At 38.7% G+C, this 24,592-nt stretch overlaps 1 protein-coding gene across 6 annotated transcripts in view; it reads left to right on the top strand.

Annotated features, from left to right (window-relative positions):
- Nucleotides 1-21,651, top strand: part of LOC105380726 (cyclin G) — a 32,058-nt gene extending 10,407 nt beyond the window's left edge. The window contains exons 1-11 of one of the 6 annotated variants that reach the window (XM_048624096.1): nt 7,321-7,894; nt 9,996-10,110; nt 11,670-11,841; nt 13,759-13,874; nt 15,172-15,299; nt 15,810-15,958; nt 16,596-16,692; nt 17,101-17,213; nt 17,912-18,037; nt 18,459-18,556; nt 19,047-21,651. In XM_048624096.1, coding sequence (XP_048480053.1) covers nt 11,692-11,841; nt 13,759-13,874; nt 15,172-15,299; nt 15,810-15,958; nt 16,596-16,692; nt 17,101-17,213; nt 17,912-18,037; nt 18,459-18,556; nt 19,047-19,125 — 1,056 coding nt within the window. In that variant the 5' untranslated portion in view covers nt 7,321-7,894; nt 9,996-10,110; nt 11,670-11,691 and the 3' untranslated portion in view covers nt 19,126-21,651. Of the gene's footprint in view, nt 1-7,315; nt 7,895-8,649; nt 10,111-11,669; nt 11,842-13,758; nt 13,875-15,171; nt 15,300-15,809; nt 15,959-16,595; nt 16,693-17,100; nt 17,214-17,911; nt 18,038-18,458; nt 18,557-19,046 lie in introns of those variants that run through there. The other 5 variants (XM_048624098.1, XM_048624095.1, XM_048624100.1 and 2 more) reach the window with 5 other exon arrangements.
- The last annotated feature ends 2,941 nt before the right edge of the window (nt 21,652-24,592 follow it).

Below are 24,592 nucleotides of genomic sequence, written 5' to 3'. Positions count from 1 at the left end.
CATCAGTCCCTGCCAGGTCACTTTATTTCCTTCTTTACCACCTTATTCCCCACCAACACTGAAAACAACAACAATGTTCCTTTCAAGTAAATGTCATTAGCTGAAGTAGGTAGGTATATCAAATATTTTAGATAATTAATCAAAATCAAATGATGCCCTTGTAAAACTGAGTACATTTAGGAAACAAAGAATCATTCAATCACAAAATGAATTATAGCACCCATGACACCATATCACATGACATATTTTAAGAGGAGGACTCTAAGAATATAATTATCGTTTCGGTTTAATATAGGTACACCACAAAAGAGAACAAAGCACTTAGGTACTTTTATACCTATTGTGACTTTACTCCAATTCCATATCAAAATTAGTTACGCAATTATTATGCGCAAGATTCCCTTTTTACATTAGAATAATTAATATTTAATTGGAATATACAAAGCCCGACCAACAAATTAATTACTCCTCCAGTGCAACCCTTCTGTGACTCACAGCCAATGCAATCAAAACCATCAAGACTTCCTCAAAAGAACATTCCATCATCAAACTTGAAGCAACTGTAAAACCACCAAAATCACTATATCAAAAAGCAATTAAGTATAAATAAAACATTGCAAGATAACTGTGCAACCACCATTCAAAATTAAGTAACAATTAATTAAGTAACAATACCAATGCAATGGAATTCATCCAGGTTTCAAATTAATTTTCCCTTTCCTTATAACCATAACATAGGTACCTCATACCTTTATTAACCTACATTACGAGTAACTTTATGCACCTGATCAAAACTAACTAAATAATATGTAAATATCACCCAGTTCGGTGCTCCTTACAATAATCATGGTGATCATGCAACTGTAGATGTAGCTCCAGTCCTGTTGATGACAGCGTCGCCACTGCCGCCTGTCGGCCATTGAGCATGCGAACCGAAGTTCAGACTCCCGCCTCAGTCTGGTATGGTATGGTCTGGTGTCTTCGGTCTGGGTACTGACACCACTGATAGCCATCTCCTCCACTGTTCCTCCAGCCTTGGTCCGGTTGATATTGATGTTGACAGCCCTGACAGCCGCTGTCACCACGGCTCCAACTCCAGGCCTGCACCCGGAGATGTAGACGCTGGCAACCCCAGCCGCACCACCGCAGCCGCAGGCACAGCCCCAGCCGCACCCCAGGCACAGCCGTACCGCAGCCTCATCTTTGTCCATCTTAAACTGAATCTGCTGCATCCCATATATCTTGGGTGGTCCAGTTTTCTCGTCTTGTCTCCAACTCAAACAAAAAGGAATAAATTTATATTAGTAGGTATACTTATTATAATTTTATACACAGATATTATAATGTATAACCTTCAGGGTACATTAATTATAATATACATGATGACAGATAAGGTGGATATTAAATAGATAATCCTAATTTAGCAGTCTTCAATACTTAATATATTTGGTATCTTTGGCAACTAAAATAAAATGATTATATAGGTAATGACCCATAGTAATTTTCGGTAGTAAGTTTAATGAGCCCAACGGTATAATCATACCCTTGTTACACCTAATGTTAACATAGAACATTTTCATAAATAATCATCATTTATGAGAATTTAATTTAAGACTTATAGTCAATAACAATGACTCACGTTTATCATATTAGGCTATCTAGTATTTATAAATAATATCTACCACACGATAGGTAGTAAGCGTAACATCGGGAAATCTTTGCAGAAACTAATAATTCGTAAAACCCAATAGTACTTTACTCAGAATAATAATGCTAATATTTTAAAGTAATCAAGGCATCGTTTTTGAACGCTCCCTGTAATGTCAACACTGTCAGATGATCAAACTGTCAGTGTCAATGTCAGATGTCAATTGAATCTGGATAGTTTCCTATATTTATTTTATAGATGTCGCTAGCATATCGCAATAAAAATCTTACGAAAATGATAAATATGAGTAATATGACTATTCCGAACATTTCCTTAGTATTACACGACATAATAACATAACATTACTACTATACGCGTGTCATCTACTGATGAAAAACACAATATTTTGATATTATCATTCATCTCGGCCAAATGCCGACAACAAGAATCACAACAAAATTTATGGGAGAAGGTTACTCACCGCTTCTGATCTATAGTAAAACCACCAAACGTACACGATATAGGTTTATTTCCATGACTTTCAGCATTTTTCATAGTTTTAGCAATAAATTACATTTTTATAATTCACACCTCGAACCACCATTTTTCATCCCCAAAACCCAATTGCCTCCTTTTTCTGACATCTCGCCTGACACCTATTCCCTTCTGTCAATCAAATGTCAGTCTCCCTCAAGAGCGGTGTTGCCACTATTCCTCGTAACATAATAGAATCAATTAAAATATGAATTAATGTTGTGAAATAATACCCAATTTAGGATACTTTCACAGTGAACCTTACATGTGGTAACTTCGCAGTTTTAAAACGTGTAATCAATGTAGGGCAGACACATTGTGCAATGGAGGCGATAAGCGATAGATGTCTTACATTTCTGGGTTTGGCGACGAGTTGGGACTATCTGACCCCTAGCATGATTTTTCATCGTGAACGTGAAGTAATATTACTCGATGAATTTTAGTTCTGCTACCGACCGCCAGGGACGCTATTCATATTTTCATACAAAGTTACTCGATGGCTTCTACTTCACGTTCACGATGAAAATTAATGCTAAGGGGTCTGGTTCTTATAAGGCTTTGTTCTGAGGGAATCCGATACAAAATGGTTTCATAAATCGTCAAAATTGGTTGAGAATTCTAGGAGTAAAGTAAGGACCAAAAAATTGCATATATTGAGATTGTATAAATGATACCTAAATTAGTCCAACATGGAAATTGCCCATATATTTATCCGTATTCCTGATTATTCATGAGTCCGAATTCAAATCCAAGCCTAATTTAAGGGTTTGCTTTCACGTCAACATCTTGCTAAATACATATTTTATTAGTCAGTTAACTGGACAAGTTGGTCACAATAAAAAGAAGCACGTTTCGGCAACTAGATAAAGTAAACGTGCCTTCTATGTCTGAGAGTAAAGATCTTTATCTCATCCAGACATAACAATAAATAAAATCATTTTGTCATGTAACTTAGGTATGTAATATTGTCCAAAGAACGCTGAGCGATTTCATTTACTACACTAATCTCACATTGCGCTGTAAACAACTGAAGGATCTAGAAAAATCCGTTGGCTACCGTTGTTGACATAATGTCTATATCTATCCACATGAGACAAACAACTGTTATGTTATTTTCGATAACGTTCGTAACATTCGTGGTACGTTCACCGCTTTTAAAATCTTCAAGGTGAAATTATCAACAACAACATGCTGAAAGTGATAATTGAATTTTGTTAAACCTTATACGAAACGCTGGACCTTAGACAAGTAGCCAGAAGTGTCTGAAGGGCTACGCTTGACTTACTTGACTTAGTATCCTATGTCCCCTAGATGGGGCACAGGGCGTCCACAGTGACTCCATCGCAACCTGTCTTGAGCTTCGCGTTTGATTTCACTCCAAGACATCCCGACCTTTTTGCTTCGTCCACTACCGTGCGTCGCCAGGTCTGCTTGGGACGGCTAAAGGGGCTGAAGGGCTACGCTTATTGACGAAAGTTTCGGACTCCTGTACGAGACCATTAATGAAAGACAAAGACAATAGTCTTGGTTAGCGCAAAATGGTTTAGAAACATCGTATTTGGTCAAGCAAGACCAGCCCTTTGGGAGGGGGAGCGGATAAAGGAGTATTGACAAATGATCTTATAGTGCTTTGATAGAGTCTGCACTGATTGAAGATCAGGTTTTGAAAGAACCTTGCTTCCATATAAGTACCTAAATCAGAAGTTTCACTTGCATAATGTTTCAAAATATTCCGCCCAATGTCCTGGATGATATCCGGGGATTTCAGTAATAAGACTAATAAGTCATAAGTATAGTATTATGTATGAAATACCTATTCTTATCTGATAAAAACCAAATAATTGCGTTTTTATTCGAATTTCGATCACTCTTCGTATCCGTTTGTTTCTTGTCTTTCGTCGCCTCCAGCGCAAACGTTTTAGTCCACAGTAATTAATCACACACCCAAAAAAACCTACCGAAATAGTTATCCCTGAAATAGCCGTGGTCCAATTGTCGTAAGTGACAGATAAAAAACCTGGTCAAGGTGTAGTAACGGAGCTTCGGTTATTTTTAACCGTTCGTTTGTAATGAACTTGATGGGATGATGAGCTTCGCACTGAAATAATGTCTCTGTGACATTGTATTGCGCAACGCTCCGTTACCAAGAGCACTAGTGGCATACACGTGTCGCGTTTAAATTGAAATCTGACACGTTTAAAGGCGCTTTCATGCCAACTGCACCAGTGGCCTTACACATGAGGGTCACGAAAAACTAAGCTTTGGTGCGCTGATGCGCTGACTACGACGCTGTATCGTTGCATTAAGTGCCAATTTCTCCATAGTCAGTTATCTAACCGACCGGTAATAAATTATGCGTCATCTCCATATAAAATTCTTGACAGATGTGTCATAAGTCAACCACTAATACCTGGTTATGCTCTAACCGACTATTGAAAAATTGGCACTAAATGTATCAATTGCATGACAGATCTCTAGTTCTTTTAATATTTCAAAAGAAATCATAAAGTGTTCTAAGGAGGCCCCGATCCTCACAGTACTACTTATTTCGTAAGGAAAGCCCTACAGGTAACCGGATGTATGAAAATAGATGAGGATGGGTGTTGTGGCGGCCCTGGCGGCCTTAGGAAGAGGTATAACTAATATATGTCTAGTTATCCAGCAGTGAACTTTTGATGCTGCTAAAATATTACGCTTGGCTGTTATATTAATCCTAAAAACACAGGCTGAAAAACATCAAAATCATACAAAAAGCAATGCAGTAAAACCTGATGATGTCAGTCTTTCAGGTCATTAAGTTAGAACAAAAGTTACAAATCGCGTTAATCTCCCACGCACGGACACTGAACAGTTGAACGCATTGAAAAACAAAACCCCCGTTATATCCTGCGCGCGCGCACGCCTGTTTCTCGAACCCCGATGTGACCTCATAATGCCCATATTTGTCCGTCGACTAACTCTCCGCGTCCCACTTTCCCGCCAATAAAGCCAGAAATAGAAGCATTCAAAATTAGAACGACGAACCACCGACGCCATCTTGGTTTCGTAACGGAAATTGACGATTTTGGCGGCATCGATCGGTTTAAAAATTCACGGCGAAAACTTTAACGCCTATAACGGTTTCTATTCTGTTGCTATGCGAAAGTTTATTGTTCTATTTCTTATCGGAAGAAGTTAAATATTGCATTAATCAGGCCTTCAGAAAACCGTTCTGAAAATTAGGTATAGTTTAACCAGTCAGAAGACTATGTTGAATACAACATAAAAAAGCTCAAAGACTGAATTAATATAACGATTCTCAACCCCGTGATTCCCACGGCAAAACCTCAAGTTGTAACATATATATATGTATGAGCACAAGCAATTACTTGTGTATGTGAGAAGATACATCGGTGACTGCACTTTCCAACCCCCCCATTGAGTGCCCGTGAGAATTGAGAAACAATCAGCTAATTGTGTGTGGGTTTCTCTTGCTGTTCTGCGTTTATGGAATGCAATGCTAGGCTTTTGAAACGATACACGGTCGAAGCTTTTTCACAAAAATAAAATGTCAATTTACAAAGTCCAATCTCTTTTGGACAGATTTACATAATCAGAATAATATAACATGGTGTTTGACATGGCTTTTATCGGTTGTTTAGTTTTTGATTAAGTTTCTCACTTGAGAATCTCAAGTTACGCACAACTTAAGCATGGAATGCGAAGCTGTGAGCTGAATTGTCGCTAAGCAAGACTTAGGTAATATTTAGGTACATTTATTCAAGTGAGAAACATGCAGTTGTTAAAAACGTAATATTCTCACAATACCAGCGACATTTCTAAGAAACCGTGTATGTGTAACGCATATATGCTAATTCGATGATAGTTTTATTCCGACGCATCATATGTCGGTGGCATTTTTTATCACTTTCACTGGAAAAACGGCAAACCCAGTCGACTGTTCAACAAAACGCATAGCAAAGCGAAAATTACTATCTATGTGAAATTCTGAGGCGAGGTATCGGACCGAAACGAGCTATTTATTTCACATTTCGCTTCGTCTTTAAAGGGTTTCCCGTGGGAGTTCCGGGACTTAAGCAGGCTATTTGTTAATAAAGTGGTCACTGGTCTGCATCATGAACAGATTCTGAAAATATATATATTGGATCGTCTCCTAAATAGTTTTTATGGCTTCCCTCCCAGTATATTGGTTTTACCTGAAGAATAATTTGCATATCCGTGCTATTCGTAATGGCATTGCCTACCCATGATGTTTTTAACGACAGTGCCTACCCACGTTACTGATAACAACGACGACGGTTACAATAATACGACCGTTACTGTTTATCAACATTTAAATTTTGAATATGGAACACTGCCGATAGTGTAGCAGGAGGCACGAAAAACAGGCATGATCGTTGAAAAATGTCTTGACCTGAAATGAAATAAAAACAACTTGTGGTGTAGTACATACACTCAGGTTGTGACCATCCGTTTACAGTTGAGGTAGGTATGTGTAATATTTTCTAATCATAGTGATTCATAAAAAAATTGTGCCTCTCAATTTTGATGTAAAATATTTTGTTTCAAACTAGAAACAGTCGCATGTCAAATCGGAGCACAGACCTGCTATTTATAAAATCTCTAAACCATCAGAGGTGTTATATTTACAAAGTACAATAACATATCCTATTATATACCGTGTAGTAAATAAAGAAAACGTCAGCATTAATCTATTTACCGGTCGATAGAGATCACAATCGCACGTTAATTCTGACTGCATTGGCGTCATGTGTTTACTAAGTGTTGGGTGCGTAGGGGTCGTCGACTCGTGATAGTGAAAGATTAAATATATGCGTGCCCAAACAGCTGGCATAAACAACTTGTATGGGAGCTATATAACTTTAGTATATTCTATTCTATTCTATGTGGGGGTGTAAGTACCTGCACCTGGCTCTCTCGAGTGGAACCTATTTGCATATCTCCTAGGTCTAACCTGCGTTCCTAAGCTTGGACCATTTGCCACCACGCTGCCGCTGGTCCAATGCGGGTTGGTGGGTTCACATATCTAGATTGAACTTTGGTATAGTAACTTGTTCATTTAGATTAGATAGATATAATATTCTGTATTTGTACGAGTACATACAGAAGAACAGAATTTACAAAGCTTATACAAACACATGGGTACAAAAAAGGCGGTCTTATCACTAAAACCGATTGCAAATGTAACTGGCTGGTAGTTTTTGGAAGACGTGGAAGTCTAGTTGGTAGGAGCGCGGACTCTAGGGTCCCGGGTTCAAATCCCGGCCGGGGCAGTTATTTGTTTACAGGCAGATTTTTGTTCTTGGGCCTTGGATGCTAAATGTGTTTGTGTAGTGAGACTATGAAAATTCCTACTTTCATACATATAATATTACCGTACGCTCAACTATAATACACTTCAACAATAATTTTTTTATGAGAACAAAAAACTAATTACAATCGCTTAGGTAAATACACAAGAATTTAAATACAATCCATATCACTCTGTAGGGTAGAGCGAGACAGCTACACTATCGGCTGTTATAAATATACCTACATTCTCGAACAACACGAGCTGTACACATGATAAATTTTAATTTAGTGTGAACCCAGACTTGTCAATAAAAGCACGCATGTCATTATTACAACGTGATATTAAAAGTTAATCAAAAAAGTGAAAACTACAATGGCTGCAGTGAGATGACATTAGAGGTATTTTTTTTATAATTTATAACTGCGCGATATAATGTGAAGGGTGGTGGAAGAAAATAGGGAGGCCCCTGAGACCTTTGTCCATCAGTAGAAAAACGAATAGGCTAAAAAACTGTGTGAATTTGTGTGCCATGTGAAAGCCAATGATGTGAAGTGATGAATGTTTTAAATGTCCTTCTGGGCCGATGGATGACCTTAGACAGGTAGCCGGTAGTGGATGGATGAGGAAGGTTGAGGACAGAGTGTTGTGGCACTCCTTGGGAGACCTATGTCCAGCAGTGGAAAGAGTCTATGTCCATTTGAAAGGGCTAAATGTATTTGGATTTTATAACCAGAGATTTTGCTGTTTGCATGCATGATTTCAGTATGATGAGTGCACTTCAGTGACAATATAACTCTTAAGACATAGTAGTAAAGAACATTGCAAAGTTCTGCCACGGATCATTTCATTGCGTGATACGACAGCAGATGTACATGTGTGATAAGAATGACGTCACTAGCCAAAGGTTTGTCTACCTCAAGTGATAATCACGAAATGCTGAAAATATTCCTACTATTCTTGCTAAATGGTTGTAAGTGTATGGCAAAAAAAACAAGATTTAAGGGTCGAGGTGATTCTAAACTCTCAGAGAGATATTTTTCTGGAAAAGTTATTGTAATTGATGTGTCCGCAATTTCAAAATATTAAACCACGTGGTTTTCCATAGTGACACATCCTAACCTAAAAGTATTAAAATTACTGCTTAACTGCCAAAAGTCATCTGCAGAAAGTTCAAGAAATTTCGACGCGTAGTTAAACTGCGTAGTATATTTTTAAAACGCACTTGTCGAATACCGAACGTGTGTGGATTATTTATAACGAGGCTATAGAAGATAAAGGTGTTGGGTTATCTTTGAGGAATATATTCTGTACGGTTTGCAGCTACTGCGACATATTTCGAAATTTAGCTAGAATAGGGTCAAATCGCAATACAGTCAATCGCTTTGCGATAATGAAACATTTAGGTCACTTCCTACACTGATGTTTCGATGCTTGTGTCCTACAGGACACTATGTTTTGATAAATCTTGAAAGCACTTACATACATAAATTCCTGTACCTTCAGGGTACCTACAAACTGCAGCCTGCAGCATCGTAGTAATAAGTTTTAAAGTTATATAAATATATACAGTAGACCACTGATAAATTTTGCGTGTAAGTGGTTAATAGGTAAACTTGAAAACCTCAAATCACGTTTTCATGTTTAGTTTTGCTGTATTATAACTTTTTACGGTATGTTTACGTCATACATAATATGCAATAAAATATACGTCGGTCCAGCGCTAACTTTCTCTTTTGTGTATAATTAACCCTATTAGCATGAAATTTAAAGGGTTTCGTAAGTTATACGAAGAGTTGTTACGTAGGGCCGCTAGAAATAGTGTTAGTTTAGGCGCCATATTTAATTATGCAATGTTTCCCAAAGAATACATAATAACATACTGTATTTTCTCTTTACTAAAGACACTGGTGAATTTAATCGCTTTCATATAAAATTAATACTTTTTTAGCCTAAAAATATATAAAAGTAATAATGTACAATCAGGTTAACTTATTTGCTCAAAATCTGTTGACAAACATTTTGAGTTATGGACTTTGGTCACGGTTTCTCCATCTCATCTCATACATAAATATCCATGATCAATGTAATCATTTTACAGGTTTATTACAATTTGCTAAGCTATCAGTAATCCCTAGAAGCGACCCCACTCGCTTGCGCTGCGAGTAACCTTAACCGGTTATTAAAAAATAGTATTAAGGGAGCAATCCCGGTGTATACTACTGGGTCTGGGATCTGACCGGAGCGTGTACACTTTATTTGTCTTTTACCTTCCGAGGGCTCACAAACCCTTGCAAGGTTCAGCACTAATATAATCTCTTTGCGAGAAGGCCTACAAACAGTGCTCAACCACTGTCTGTACTCCGTACCTGGTTCAACGGTAGCTGGGCAATTGTTTTTCAACAAAACATTGCATCCGGTAGCCTGACTTCCCCTACCCACTATCCTATCATCCAAGTACACTTGCGCGGTAGCGTAACTCCAATTACCACCTGTGACCAGGTACTGAGGCCTCCGCGCCCGGTCTTGCGGTCTAGCTGAGAGCGGGAGACGAGGGAGAATCGAGTCGGCGCCCATAAACGGTATTTGCTGTTACGCCGCCGGTTTTTTCATCAAGGTAAGTCCGTCTTGCATTTGATAGTATGCGTTTTTAAGGTCTAATGTTTTTGTTTTCTTATAATTTTAGTAAAGTACCGCCATCTCTAAAAGCGATATATGGTTAAGATTTAATTGCCATAAAAAATTACGATGATGATGATTTTAATCATGTTCTAGCTATAGGAGATGACGGTAACACCCCTAGGGACTTCTTTTATACAGTAATTTATAAAGGCTTATACAAAATGCTCACAATATAATCTTTCCTCTTTTGTGTATGAGATGGAAGGATGAGTAATATATTTTTGTGGAATTTTACACAGCATACCTTCTAATATTATGATTCATGCTCTTTGTTAATAAAAGTCTTATCTATTATGCATTGTCAAAGTAACGGACATAGCTTTTTAATCAATAAAAAGTGTACGTTAATAACCCCCGCTTTTATAGATATTACAAAAGTTATGTAAAAGGAGTTGAAAAGTCCAATTTTCGTGAATCGTTCTACCTTGCAAACTAAATGTAATTTATATCAAAAACTCTTCCAAACCATTGTTAATTTCCGTATTTAATATGGCTCTGAAAGTTGTATTATAATCATGCTTCGGTAATACAATATTATATTATGGCTGTGTCGCTTTTGACGTCACAGATATACACGTGTAATACCTTACATGTGTAAGAGATAAAATAGAGCTAACGCCATCATTATAAAAATAAGACTAGACATAACTAAATAAGGTATAGTTTTTTTAACTGCTATTGTGTCAAATTTCATAAGTGATCTAGACTTTTCTACTATACTATACTACGGAAGTCTTGCTTGGAATTCGAACGTATTTTGTCAATGCATAATATTTGTTTAGCCTATTTGCAGTCAACAGTATTTCAGACAGCATTGTTCTTTAAACGAGGCTAAAACGCGATGAGCATGAAAAATATCTTTTGCAAAAACCATTTTAGTGAGATTTCAATATTTGCTCAAGTGAAATTGTAGAGCAGCCTTGGTTTAATATGTTCCTACTTACCGTGCAAAACATGCGTAGTTAATATAATAGCAATTGTATTGCGTCTTAAACCATGCCAGTAGACTTATTTACTACAGTAGGCCATATTATAGTAGGTAGTAAACACTCATTACTGATTTTGTACCTTGTTAAACTCACAAACTGACTATTCATCCAAACAATGGCTATTTCTTACCTTGCCAAGGTACAAAAGCTTATAGCTACTTTGTCACAGTTAAAAATATATCACGTATCATTAGTTCTTTGTGAATTTTGGTGTTAACAAGGTACAAAAGGCTACATGCCTGATACTGATATGTGTACACTACATGTACAGTCCATCTATAAAGTCATGAAATCGGAATTTGATCCGTTTGAAGCATAAATAATCAATCGGTATTTCATTCTACACATCTAATTAAATTTCCACGTCTTTATTAAAAACTAATAATGTAAAAAAAAACTCTGAACTCTTAATCTTCATGTTCATGATTATTTAAATGGACTGTATCACTGTACATGTTACCGTATATCTTGCAACATTACCTAACCTCCCCCCTTACCCCTACAGGACCCAACCCCCTCGCACCACAATGCTGCGCGCGGGCCCTCACCCGGATGAGCCGTCCACGTCGGCAGGCGCCGCCACCAAGGATTACCAACAGCTGTACGCGACCCTGGCCGAGTATTTACAGCTGGAGCCCAAGTTCCAGCCGCACTTGTGCTTGGCTGAGGAGAATGAGGTGAGATATTTAAAAAAAAAACTATTAGAGTCGGTTAAATAGGTGTCAAATTCTGCCAGTGTCTAAGGAGTCTAAGCTGAGGGTTGTAAACAGCACTGGCAGAATATCTGCAATAGGAGTCCAAACCAAAATGAATCTTATTTACTATGACATGCATTTCAAAACCATATACGAGTCCGCTAACCACCCACTACGATTTTGCCCATCTAAACAACATACGAGTACAATAAAAAACTTATGCTATAACTATAGGTACTAGGTTTTATGGTCCCGGTCATAATAAAAAAACACTATTAATTTAAAATTTTCATTTTCTTGAACAAACCACATTACAACATTTGTGTATCCATACCTCACTAACAAATGAAATAAACTGGATTACCTTACTAGGACCTTGAATATTTTAATACAATTAATTATGTTTAGGCCTTCCATTCGCTGTAGTTGGTAATTTTAAAAGCATTCTCATTCCAGCAAATCTACCTAAGCATGAACTTAAGTCCTACCCAAAGCGCTGCTAGTCATACTTTACTTGAGCTTAACTTTAGATTCTCAGATTTGAAACGTAGTAGTATTACAGTACAGAATTCGTCCCAAATGTTTTAATTTAAAAATATTGGTAAAACTTATTGAGAAAGAAAATGCAGGAAAATGTATAAAATTGAATAATTTCAAGGAAAATATTTGTGTGTTTGTAACTGACCGCGATAACTTTAAAGTATGTTGATAGCCCTGACAACAAAAATATTCAATAACAAAAAACAAAATAAGTCTACATAAAAACCGATATTTATAAGTGCTTGTTTGCATAAATATGTAACTTTACATGAGGAACGGATAAAAATAAAATTGCGTATCAAAGTGATAATTTACCAATGTCACGCCAAGGTTACGGCAAACGATTTTGTCAATATGTTTATTTCTTACATTAGAAAAAGTCACAATAAATCAAGTTTAATAACCGTTGCTGTTGGGCCAACTTGGGCTGGTCATGTCTGCCAAATTACCGATAACCGTTTTAAGTAGGCACAGGCTCAGCACTAGCTTGCTTGTGTTGGGGTCCACCAAGCAACACTAGGCCAGAGTGGTAGACTAGGCGTTTCATCTGTCCTACCTACCCACCCTACCCTTCCTTCATTGGAAGGAGACCCGTGTTCCAGCAGTGGGGACGTGATGGGTCGTGATGACAGTGATCATGATGAAAATGGCGTTTTCAAAGCGATCACGCCTGAAAAATATATTTTACCTTATCACTTATCATTGACTGATAGCACAATTCAATGTCATGCCGAAAACAAATGCAAATTTCATGATACGGCCATTGTTGTTTACTTACATATGTTTTAAAAAACATATTTCATTGGCCAATGTCAACGTCCTGATATTTTATTTTCCGTGATAATAATTAATAACATAATTATTATAATCGTAAATAATGTGGATCTAAAGTGGGTGTGATCTTATATCCTGATACTAAAAGTACTTAACTCTTATCTCAACGACCCAAAGGTTACCTGTAAGACATCACTCTCAAAGATAAAGCTGCTGGTTGTACATTGCCCTGGCATTATGATTATGATTGATAATGATTACTAACTATAATGGGTATTAAGTAAATAGGACCGTTACTGATAAATGTAACTAAAGTTAATAACTACCCTTTATTATAACAATGAACTATTGACAATGACATCCTTCCTTATCTTCGCTTATCTTATGCGTTAAAACACGTTAATAAACATTCCCTTTACTTTTGAACCCCCCACAAAAAGAGGGATGTTATAACATAAACCTGTATGTACTGTACTATGTATTTGTCAGCATAGCTACCAAACGGCTAAACTAAACTTCGATTAGTTTTTTAAAGACATTTTTTTTGTCTCTCGTTCTAACCCTCCTATTCTCTCTTTTCGCCAGCAAGGAGAAGTGTCGAAGGGAGCTCGCGACGGCGCGGCGCACGTGCTGCGCTGCCTCAAGGTGTGGTTCGACCTGCCGGCCGACGTCCTCATACACGCCATCAACTTGTTCGACAGGTGAGACTAACTATTACATGTATTATAGGTGTGATAAAAGGGTTTAAGGGTATAAGCCGAAAGCGGGTGACTAAGCGGCATTCCAAGAGGTAAGATCCGAATATCTAAGGCTAAATCTTCTAGCTGAAGTGGCAATGGAGTTCTCGAATGGAGACCAGAGTCCTGAGCACAAGTTTCGATCCTCCGTTAACGTTGCGTATCGTCAACTGTCACTGTCAAAATGTAAGGCAAAGTTAGTTCCAAAAGTGACATTTGTTTTTTCCATATGTTAGGTGGAATTTCACCAAACGCTAAACGTATTTAGTAGCCTGTCATACGTCTGTCAGTTGGTACAAAATGTATTTAAAATTTGATTTAAATACGTTTAGCGTTTGGTAAAAGTGACCCTTCGTGTAGATTCGAAAATAGTATCGAATCCTATGCTCACGACACAGCAGAGCGATCACGAAAAATATAGAATCGAATGCGAGTGCGACTAGTGTCAACTTGACAGCACTTTCGAACAATTTTTTACCTATAGAATTGACAGTTGTCGCACTCGTATTCGATTCTATACGTTAGCTCTGTTTTTCGTGATCGCCCTGCAGGTAAGCATGGACCGACGACGTTAGACAGAAGCCTCTAGTGGCAATGCAAGTCCTCAACAAGGCCCCAGTTTATTCAGGAGCTACGTTGGCTATGTACTAACCTAGAGGATCCCTATCCAATCGATAGAGCCACAGGAACTTTGCTCCTCTCAGAATAGCGTAGAGTATAGAGTCCCCCAGCAAGGAGAAGTGTCGAAGGGAGCTCGCGACGGCGCGGCGCACGTGCTGCGCTGCCTCAAGGTGTGGTTCGACCTGCCGGCCGACGTGCTCATACACGCCATCAACTTGTTCGACAGGTCAGTATCCCGGAATTCCCATGGCAAAACCCACAAAAAACTTTACTACTACTAGACTAGTGTTTAAAACGAAATTTGACAGATTTAAACATCCGTTAAATACCTTCGTAAGTTTTTTGGTGATGCCCAAATATAATAGTTTATGTAGTTTTTTTGTAATGCGACATAATATCTATAAATCGCGTGGGTAAGCATGGTTATTGCCATTCTTCTATGCGTGCAGGTCTAGATCTGGTCTAGGCTTTGTCACCATGCAAGGATTAGCCAGTGTGAATAGCGTCAGTCGCTGACTGCCCAGGCTGCGCCAGACGTCTATAATGTTCAGTTGATATGTCACTGGTGGTGGCTACTTTTTCCCAATTTATACTGTCTTCTTTTTCAACTCAAACTAACCCACCGCCCTCTCACTTCCAGGTTCCTGACCAAGATGAAGGTGCGTTCGTGTCACGTGCCGTGCATCACCGTGTCCTGCATGAACATAGCGCTGGACCACCGCGCCGAGCGCACCAAGCAGCCGCGCACCGTCACACTGGACGAGCTGGGTGAGTGTGCTACGAGAATTACGACCTAGGTGGTCGTTTTCACAAAGATCGACCACCGAACCGAGCGCAACGAGCGACGCTGATAGCTAAACATAATAATAGACAAACGTGCGCGCACCGTATCCTACGTCACAGTGTAAAGGACTATACAAACTGCGGTCTTAGCTAGTGGGTAACGAATAATACGTACGTAGCATAGCAATAGTGGCCCCGTACCATCGTTTGCGTTAAGTAGCAGATAACTCTGACTTACCGAATGCAATAGGCCCCCCCTGCACTAGGCAGCCAAAGTTGCAACAGCCAGTAAAACATATGAAGTTGTATAGGAGCCTGCGCACTAGGTAGCCACGAATTCCCATAATATTCTACTGGCTGCCGCAACTTGGCCTTATAGCTCTCTGAAACTCCATATTTCGTCTGGCTAAAATTGCCCTTCTTAATATGCTCTTCCTTACCATACCCTGTCGTGATTACAATAAAACTAACCACCAACCTTTCTCTCTTCCACAGTATCAATATCCCAATCGGCGTGCACTCCGGGCGACGTGAAACGCATGTCGTCCATCATAGTGGACAAGCTGTCGTGCGTGTGGGCCGGCTCGCTCACCGCGCTGCACTGGACGCGGCTGTTCTGCTCGCTGCTGGACTGCGGCCAAGAGGTACCGCATCCACCTGCCCCTAGTGTCTTGTAGTGAGGCGCATGGCGTCCATCATAGTGGACAAGCTGTCGTGCGTGTGGGCCGGCTCGCTCACCGCGCTGCACTGGACGCGGCTGTTCTGCTCGCTGCTGGACTGCGGCCAAGAGGTACCGCATCCACCTGCCCCTAGTGTCTTGTAGTGAGGCGCAGAGGTACCACCGCATCCAGTACCAGTATGCATCCAACTGGCGGGAAAATACATATAAGTTGTGGAGCGCTGCTCCCAATGCCAAACCGACTCTATCTCGTTGATTAAAGTGCTTAGCTTAAAGTAGGAACGAGAGTTAACATACTCTTTATTTTTGTGTGAAGAGTAACCCTCCAGTATCAATAGAGTCCAACAATGCTGACATTACATCAGACACTAATGCCAACATCAAAAACAGTTTGTTAGGACAGCAATAATATACATTGCCGCTTCTGTTGTAAAGACAGCTTTGATAGACTATTCAACTATGCCACATTCAAATAGTTATGCGAAACACTTAATCGCCTCACCTTTCTCTCAAACCCTACCTTACACTACTATGTCCTCCAAACCTCGTTATTTCTTAATTTGTCTTATATAATTTATAATCTAATTCCTTTTTTTTCCCAGGAGCTGGAGAACCTGGTGGAGATCGCGATGTGCAACTACGCGTGCGCCAACACGCGCATGAGCGAGCTCGCGCTCGTGCTCATCTACGACAAGCTCGGTGAGTGATCTAATTAGTAGTTACAGCCCTAAGCAGATAATCATAGTTGCCATTAGGGAGGTTATTACAGTAGATATAGCATCTAATCCCTACTCTTGGGGAAGGCACAGAGAGTCGTCCAACCCAGGGGTTCATCCCCGGTGTCTAAGACGCTCCAGCTGAGCTGCATCACAGTCTCACGATTGTAATCCCCGAAGGCGTAGTCAGAGGTTCTCGCTGTACATTTGCACTCACGTGATAGGTCGCGAGCCGTATCGCCGTTTTTGAATGAGAATCTTTGAGGTATTGAAGATAGTTATGCTATTATCTTCTTTTAAACAATCCTTTTCAACACACACATTTTGTACACTTCTGTGATAAGCTTTGTTCTTGACCTCCAACTAAAACCAAATTCTTCTACATCCACAGAGAGGGAACTGCTAGAGCTGTCCCGGCTCGCGTCCACCGACCCCAACGCGCCGAGCCCCGACCAAGCCTACAGGATGCTCGAGGCTGCCGCTGAACTGCAGGCTGCTTGTCATGTGAGTACACTATAGTACAGTAATAAGTTAAAATATGTATTAGTTTATTTATATTTAAATACATGTAATTGTATCTATGGGCCTTAGTTGCCTGAGAATAAATGAACATTATGATTATTATAGTAATTAGCCACGCACTTGGGGCCACTCTATCTACCTTATGTAAAACAAGCTCTACAACGACGACTCTATCACGTTTTGATAAACGTACCGATTGGAGGGCTGAAGGCGTTCTAGTTCTTTCGTCTTGTGTCAAAAAAGGGGTCCCAGTAGTAAGCTCGCTCTAATGCCACTTCTTTCTTCGATTCTGGCACTTGTGCGGGCTTGCTACTAGATAGTGTTTATGCCATTTCAATGTATGTAGTTTACTAACGGCACGGCATCTGGTTGCCAATGATAAAGCTATATTTAATGAATACTAGCTTCTCCTGCGAGCTTCTAATCGTCTTAAACGTTGTTCCCGTGAAATGTCCGTAATCCGAATAGAAAAAGTTCATCATTGTAGACAACTTCGATGAGATTTTTTCATCTCAGTGTAATAACTCCGTCACTTCCTTCCCTGCCCACTCCCTGCTCACTTCGGCTGAATGTTAACGAGGTATTAAAAACAGCCTTATATTATGGGCAGAATGTTTTCAGATTTTTTTTTCTATAATTTCCACAACAACTATTAACTAACCCCTCATTTCTCCCCACAGATGACAGACGCATCTCTACTAGCGACGCTCCGTTTGGTTCGCTCGGTGCGCGCGCGGTACGAGGCGCGGTGCGCGCAGCCGGCGCGCCAGCCACTCGTGTGGCGCCTCAGCGAGCGCACGCTCAAGGTACGCTAGATGTAATCTAGGTCACTCTAGGTGTCTTAGGGCTATTCTCCTTAAGCAAAAGCAAAGACAGACGATGGGACTAAATATTCCAGAATACAATAATAATTTCCAGAATACAATGAAATATAACTTTATTGAAAAATACACAACATACATTACATAACAAAGAAAGAGTAAGCAGAATAGGCGGCCTTATCGCTAAAAGCGATCTCTTCCAGGCAACCTGTCCAAACAAATTGATAGTTCCTGAAGTTGGCTGCGAATGCACTTTTATACCTTGTCAAACTAAAAAACCGTATTTCGTCACACGGACAAAACACAAAATCGTAAACGCAGCCAAATTCAGGCACTTTCAAGTTGTTTAGACCGAACTGTACTAAAAAAATATACCTATATTCATACTCCAATCGCTTGTCCCCAGGTGCTGCGTCCCACGGACCGGCTCACCTCTCTTCTGCCGACCATCGAGGAGCAGCAGCACAACATGTCGGTCGACGCCACGCCGCCGAGGAAAAACAGGTACCTACTATTTACACGCAATGACTATTATTAGCGTAAGGACAGGGCCAACTGCTCAGGAAAATGGCCACAAAACCTCGAATATCTGTCATAATTTGTTTGAATAGGGGTCAGCGCGCGGGTTACTTTTTCTTTAGGCAAAAGGTGGACTCGCTAAATATTATGGATAGTATAGACTATAGAGCTTAGGACGACCGAATGGCGTAGAGGTTAGTGACCCTGACTACTGAGCCGATGGTCCCGGGTTCGATTCCCGGCTGGGGCAGATATTTGTTTAAACACAGATATTTGTTCTCGGGTCTTGGATGTGCCCGTAAAATGACAATAGGCCCGCCCCCTATTACATTGGGACTAACATAACACTCTGGCGAAAAGTGGGTGCAGCAATGCACCTCTGCCTACCCCGCAAGGGAGCACATTAGTACAAGGCGTGAGTGCGTGTGTTTTTTGTTTTAAGTTTATTAATAATACCTTTATTTTTCCCACACAGATCTGGCAGCGAAAGCAGTGAAAGCGAGACTTGCGATTGGCCGCGCAGCCCAGTATTACCTGTATATTGCGATAACTAAGTCACCATCACCACCTCAGAAACATCTAGAAAATCCGACCAGAAGCAACGAAACATAAGACAACCACAGATGGAGCCACTGAGCTGAACAGCGCGCCCGTGATTGGCCGGTTTTACCCGCCATTTTGTTTAGCAGTTTTCCGATTGGCTAACGATAGTGCTGCCAAAGTTTCGCCAGTTTTCCGCACTATTAGGTGACGTTTGAGATCCCACTTTTGAAAATTCAAAATTCCGTGATCCACTCTTCTAGTAGGATAATCTTAATAGTGGCTCACTTTTGTGCCAGATGTAGCTATAGTTAGCCAAATTTTATCCAGAATGGAGGTAACAATGTTAGCTTTGACTTAACGAATGTGATGTATCGGTTCGTTGCTATATCATCACTTACTGTTATAAATAACTTGGCTTATGTTGTGCAATCGGTCGGTTTTCATATCGCCACCCCATCAAAACGTTGTAGTTCTCAGAACAAGAATTTAAAAGTATATCAGAAGTAGAAAAATATTTTTTATTTAAAAAAGTCTTTAATACTTGAGTCTTTTTTTACAAAGAAATAGTCATATCTTTTTATATTTTACATACTTGAACATTTGTATTGTTTTAGATGTTTTGAGAAAATATATCTTTGTGATTCCGTGTTCTGAGAACAAACCGTATCAAAACATCATTTATTTATGAAAAAAAAGAACATAGGTGCCAGTGTCGAGCGGGATTTTTTAATATTTACATTTAATTAAATAATTAGGTTAATTTTTGTAATTATTACTTATAGTTCAGAAGAGAAAAAAGCAGACAGTGCAATTCTACATTCAAAACTTTAAAAAGATACAATTGGAATAGGTAATTTAAATTCGAATAATTGACGGAGTAGGAAAAGTATTTGAGTATTATTATAATTGAGTTTTAAGTTTGAGCATCTGCGTTTAGGGCACGGCTTTTTGGAAAAGCCAGCGTTTTTTTATTATCTTGTAAGCTTTTATTATTGTAAACTTATCTATCATAAGAAATACAGGGTGATAATAAACCAATTGGCAAAAATTCACGCGGTTTTACTGAATTGTGTGTGTGAAATAGTAAAATGGTAACGCTCCCATTTTTTGAAAGGACCAGAATGGTATTAGATGGTAGTTAGCTACTTGGTTTGACATCACCCTGTATAATTACTTAATTATATAACTGCATTCAAAAGACGTGCCCTAAGGATAGAAATCCATAGCTTTCTTACTGTGATGATTTTTATAAGAGAAAAGAGTAAAAAAATATTCCATATTTAGTAGTGGTTAAAATCTTCTCCTGTATATAAATATACATGGTGTGTTTTAATTCGAGTCACGATGAATGAATGAAGTTGATATAAATCCACCGATTTAAAAAAAAGTACATCTTTAACTTATTTAGTATGTATCAATTAATATATTTTATGATAATTATTGTAGCGACTAACTCCTAGATTTGAGTTTTAAAATGTATTTTCCTTATTTTTGGCATTCTATACTTTATAAATAATATATATTATATTTATTATGTATAATTTGTTAGTGCTAAACGATTAATAATTTTGATACTTACTTCCTTATATCTAGTGTATAAAGCAAGAAATTACAAAAAAAATACAATACAAATTTAATGAAAAAAAAACAAAAAAATGATCTCAGGTAAATATTTTTTCTTATTTTTTTGATGTTAGCGCCGTTTGTAACAAGGCGTGATCAAAAAAAGGAAATACAAAAATATCTTTAAAAAAAACGTTAAGTGATGTATGTGCTTTTACAAATGTTTTTTTGTGTGCGGTATCTGTTTGAATGACTTTAATTAAGAATTAAGGTGCCGTTTGGCAGCGGTCTACTTATGTCGTCTGTTACCAATTGGCACCTTTAGTGAGCTCGAAAAAGCACATACAATGCTTAACTAGCTTACTGAAAAACTTATTCTAAGGTTTTATTGAATTTAAGTCTTATAAAGTCATGTGTGCATGTAAGTGAAAAATGGTGTTTGTTAAAAAAATGCAATATCCCAATATTCAGTGTATTTCTAACAATTTTTTAAACGTTAAATATTTGTTAAAATCATGACGATTATCATCACACTACGTATTCTTGACAGCATTTAGACGTACTCATCACATCCAATAAAATATTTCTGATGATAAAATATGGTCAATTCCGTACCAATATGTAATTTTAAAACACCATGTATAGTGAAACCAACTTATCCGGTAGCTGACGTAAACTTGTGCATTTTCGCCATTTTTAGGAGAATTTATAGTAATAATTTGCGTATAGTAGGCCAAATAAGTTGATTTCACTATAAAAAGCATTTAAAAATGGAACCCTGTATAGATGTGAAATGCCTGCCAGTATGTTTCAAATTTTGATTAAATACTTTTTATGTGTAATTTTAAAAATAAACTAACTTTGGGACATGCTGTCTGGCAGTATTTGTGTAGTTTCTAGTTGTAAAAAAAAAGAAACAAAAAGAAAAATCAGAAACCTCGAATTTAAGAGAATAAACACAATGTGGGACTCTATTTCTTTCGTTTTATTTCATACCATTGACTTATAGGCATCCATTAGTATATACCGGCCAAACGAACGCCAACGAACTGGTTTCGTTGACCTTCGTTGCTGCAATCTGCCCTGTATTATGTATGATAAATATCCATCGTTGGGCGTTCGTTGGGCAGGTCTGTACGCAGCTTCAAGAAAATGGCACTTTCGCGCAAATGGGTTAGTTATGGGCTAAGGCCTGGGTCTCCTATTTTATGCTATATGCGGCGTCCGACTTTGACGTAAACGTTTTGATCAACGTCCTATGGCCTACCTACGGCGTCTAAGCGCCAACGTCGGCGTGTGAGGGAGACCGCATCAGTACATTTCTATAGTGAGCATCGTGACGCGGCCTACGGCGTGACGCTGGACACGACCTACGGCGTAAATAGGAGACCCAGGCCTTAGTCACGCTTAGTGTAGGTTTTTCTTTACCGATCGAGCAGTGAAACCAAACGCGAATTAGTATGGCGCGAAGCCAGTGCAGTGCCTGTACGGTACAGGCTGTACCGCTATCTAGCGTCTCTCCAGCTTCATAAAAATCACGTTAACTCGCCACTTCTCGACCGGTATAAAAACTCGGCGTATAGTCTGTTTTTTAATCTCAGAATCTGTCAATTTAGTATCTGAGATAAAAAAACAGACTAGAATAAAAAGGTCTCTTGCTTGGGGCTTGATAGACATTGAAAGATAAATATTTTGAAGTTACTTAGTATAATTTTATTCATAAAAATGTAGCTAAATTTCATTTAGGATAAATGTTTCACATAGGTAGGTACATAAAGGGTCTGTTTAACCAATTACCTACTTAAAACTTATTAATACATAAGGCATACATATTTATTTTTATCACACATTTTATTTAAAATAGTTTTTCAGTCGTGAGTCGTGACCTTCGAAAATTATGAATAAGTGGTACTTTAAGACACGACCACTATCGTGTACTTACATAAAGACGTACCCCCTTATTCATAGAAAAGTTACAATATGTTTTAACTAATTTATCAACTGTTTTGTCCCTCTCTGTCAAAGAACAAATTGTTCTATGAATAACTTCTCTGTGAATAAAGGAGTTAATTTTTTGCGATTTATTATACACTTAAATATTTAACCATAACGTCCATAGAATGAATCATAAAAACACCCTTTTATAACCCTAATACGGGTGCTTGCTTCCTACTATACTTACAGCGTACAATTTAATCAGTGACATACCCATTGCAAGCGACTGATGTAGATAATTTTAAGTAGTGTTTGAAAATAGGGGAGTACCTACGTATTTAATATTGACTTTCGTTAAAAATGATAAACCATTTTTGAAATGGCAAAGTAACTGTCAACTATCGATAGATAGAATATTGAAACTGGCAGTTAAACGATCACCAATTTAATCAGTTTTGCAACTATGGGATTGAAGGCAAAATAGAAGAGTTGCTTCCATAATGAACGTTATTAGTTTAACCGGTGCATTCAATAATGCCAATGGGAATGTCAATGAAAAAAATCCGTCCTGTTTAAGTTTACCAGCACATATTATAAGCGCAAGGTAAAGGGATCGCCTCTTTTTCTTCTGTCAACCAGTAGAACATGGGCGTACCCAGGTAGGAGCAGGGTAAAATAAACGTAAATTTGCCTGCCAAAAGGTATTTTTCCGACCATCATCTCGAAACAGGTATGAGCTGCCCCTCCCTAGCTGAAAGCCTGGTCGCCCTTGCAGTAGAACGCGAGCTGGTTGACAGAAGAAAAAGAGGCGTTACCTTTACGTTACGCTTATACATATATGTGCTGAGACCCTTAAAGGTAAGCGTCGACCATCGGTAACGCAACGGACGCATAGCATTTAGGCCCGGGTCTCCTATTTACTCCGTAGGTCGCGTCAAGTGTCACCGCCGTAGGCCACGTCACGATACTCATAACATCTACGCGCCAACGTCGGCGTGTGAGGGAGACCGCGTCAGTACATTTCTATAGTGAGCATTGTGACGCGGCCTACGGCGTGACGCTGGACGCGAACTACGGCGTAAATAGGAGACCAAGGCCTTAGGGCCTGTTTCACAATGTCTGGATAATGGCTACCTGTCGGTTAAAATACAAGCTGCCACACTCTTTTAGACAGATAACAGCATGTCTTTTAACCGATAGGTAGCCATTATCCAGACATTGTGAAACAGGCCCTTAGCGTTCTTTGTATAGAAATTCACACAAGTGCGTCGAATTCATCGGTATGGCCGACGCAGTTTACTCGTTTCTCCATATATTTATGACAATCCGTTTGGCGCGATAGGGTGCTTACATAGAGAATCGGGATCCCTTTATCTACCTGTACCTGTAACCTGATTATGCGCCATGAGTGAGCGAAATGCTCCGTGAGTGAGCGCTTTCGCATAATCAGGTTACCGGTAAATGTAGATACAGGGAACCCGATTCTCTATGTAAGCACCCATACCTACGTTACCGATAGGTAGACACTTACCTTTAGACACAATACTATAAATATAAGAGTAACAATTGAATACTTATCTTCCGTAAACTATAATTATATTAAATGCTATTTCACAAAAATGAAGCACCTCAGTAAATAATTATGCATAACGAATATATTTAAAACAAAAAAAATATTCTAAATTACTACCTATAAAATAATACTTAACAAATAGTTAAATGCCAAAAAGGAAAAACATTCAACATGAATTTATCGCATGCCTACATAGGTTTTCTATTTCGATATATACAGGGTGTTGCAAAAAGGGTATACTAAGCCGACACCAGCATGTGCAGCATGGTATATCTAAGCCCAAAACTGAAATCAGAATTTCAAAATTGGCGAAAAAAATTTTTTATTTTTCATAGAAACTTTGTTGGTCACGTGACGTTTTACTATGGAAAATGAATATTTTTTTTCGCGAATTTCCAAATTCTGAT

This window comes from Plutella xylostella, chromosome 11 (assembly GCF_932276165.1).
Source record: "Plutella xylostella chromosome 11, ilPluXylo3.1, whole genome shotgun sequence".
In the NCBI taxonomy this organism is placed as follows: domain Eukaryota; kingdom Metazoa; phylum Arthropoda; class Insecta; order Lepidoptera; family Plutellidae; genus Plutella; species Plutella xylostella.
This window is presented reverse-complemented; position numbering and strand designations above follow the sequence as displayed.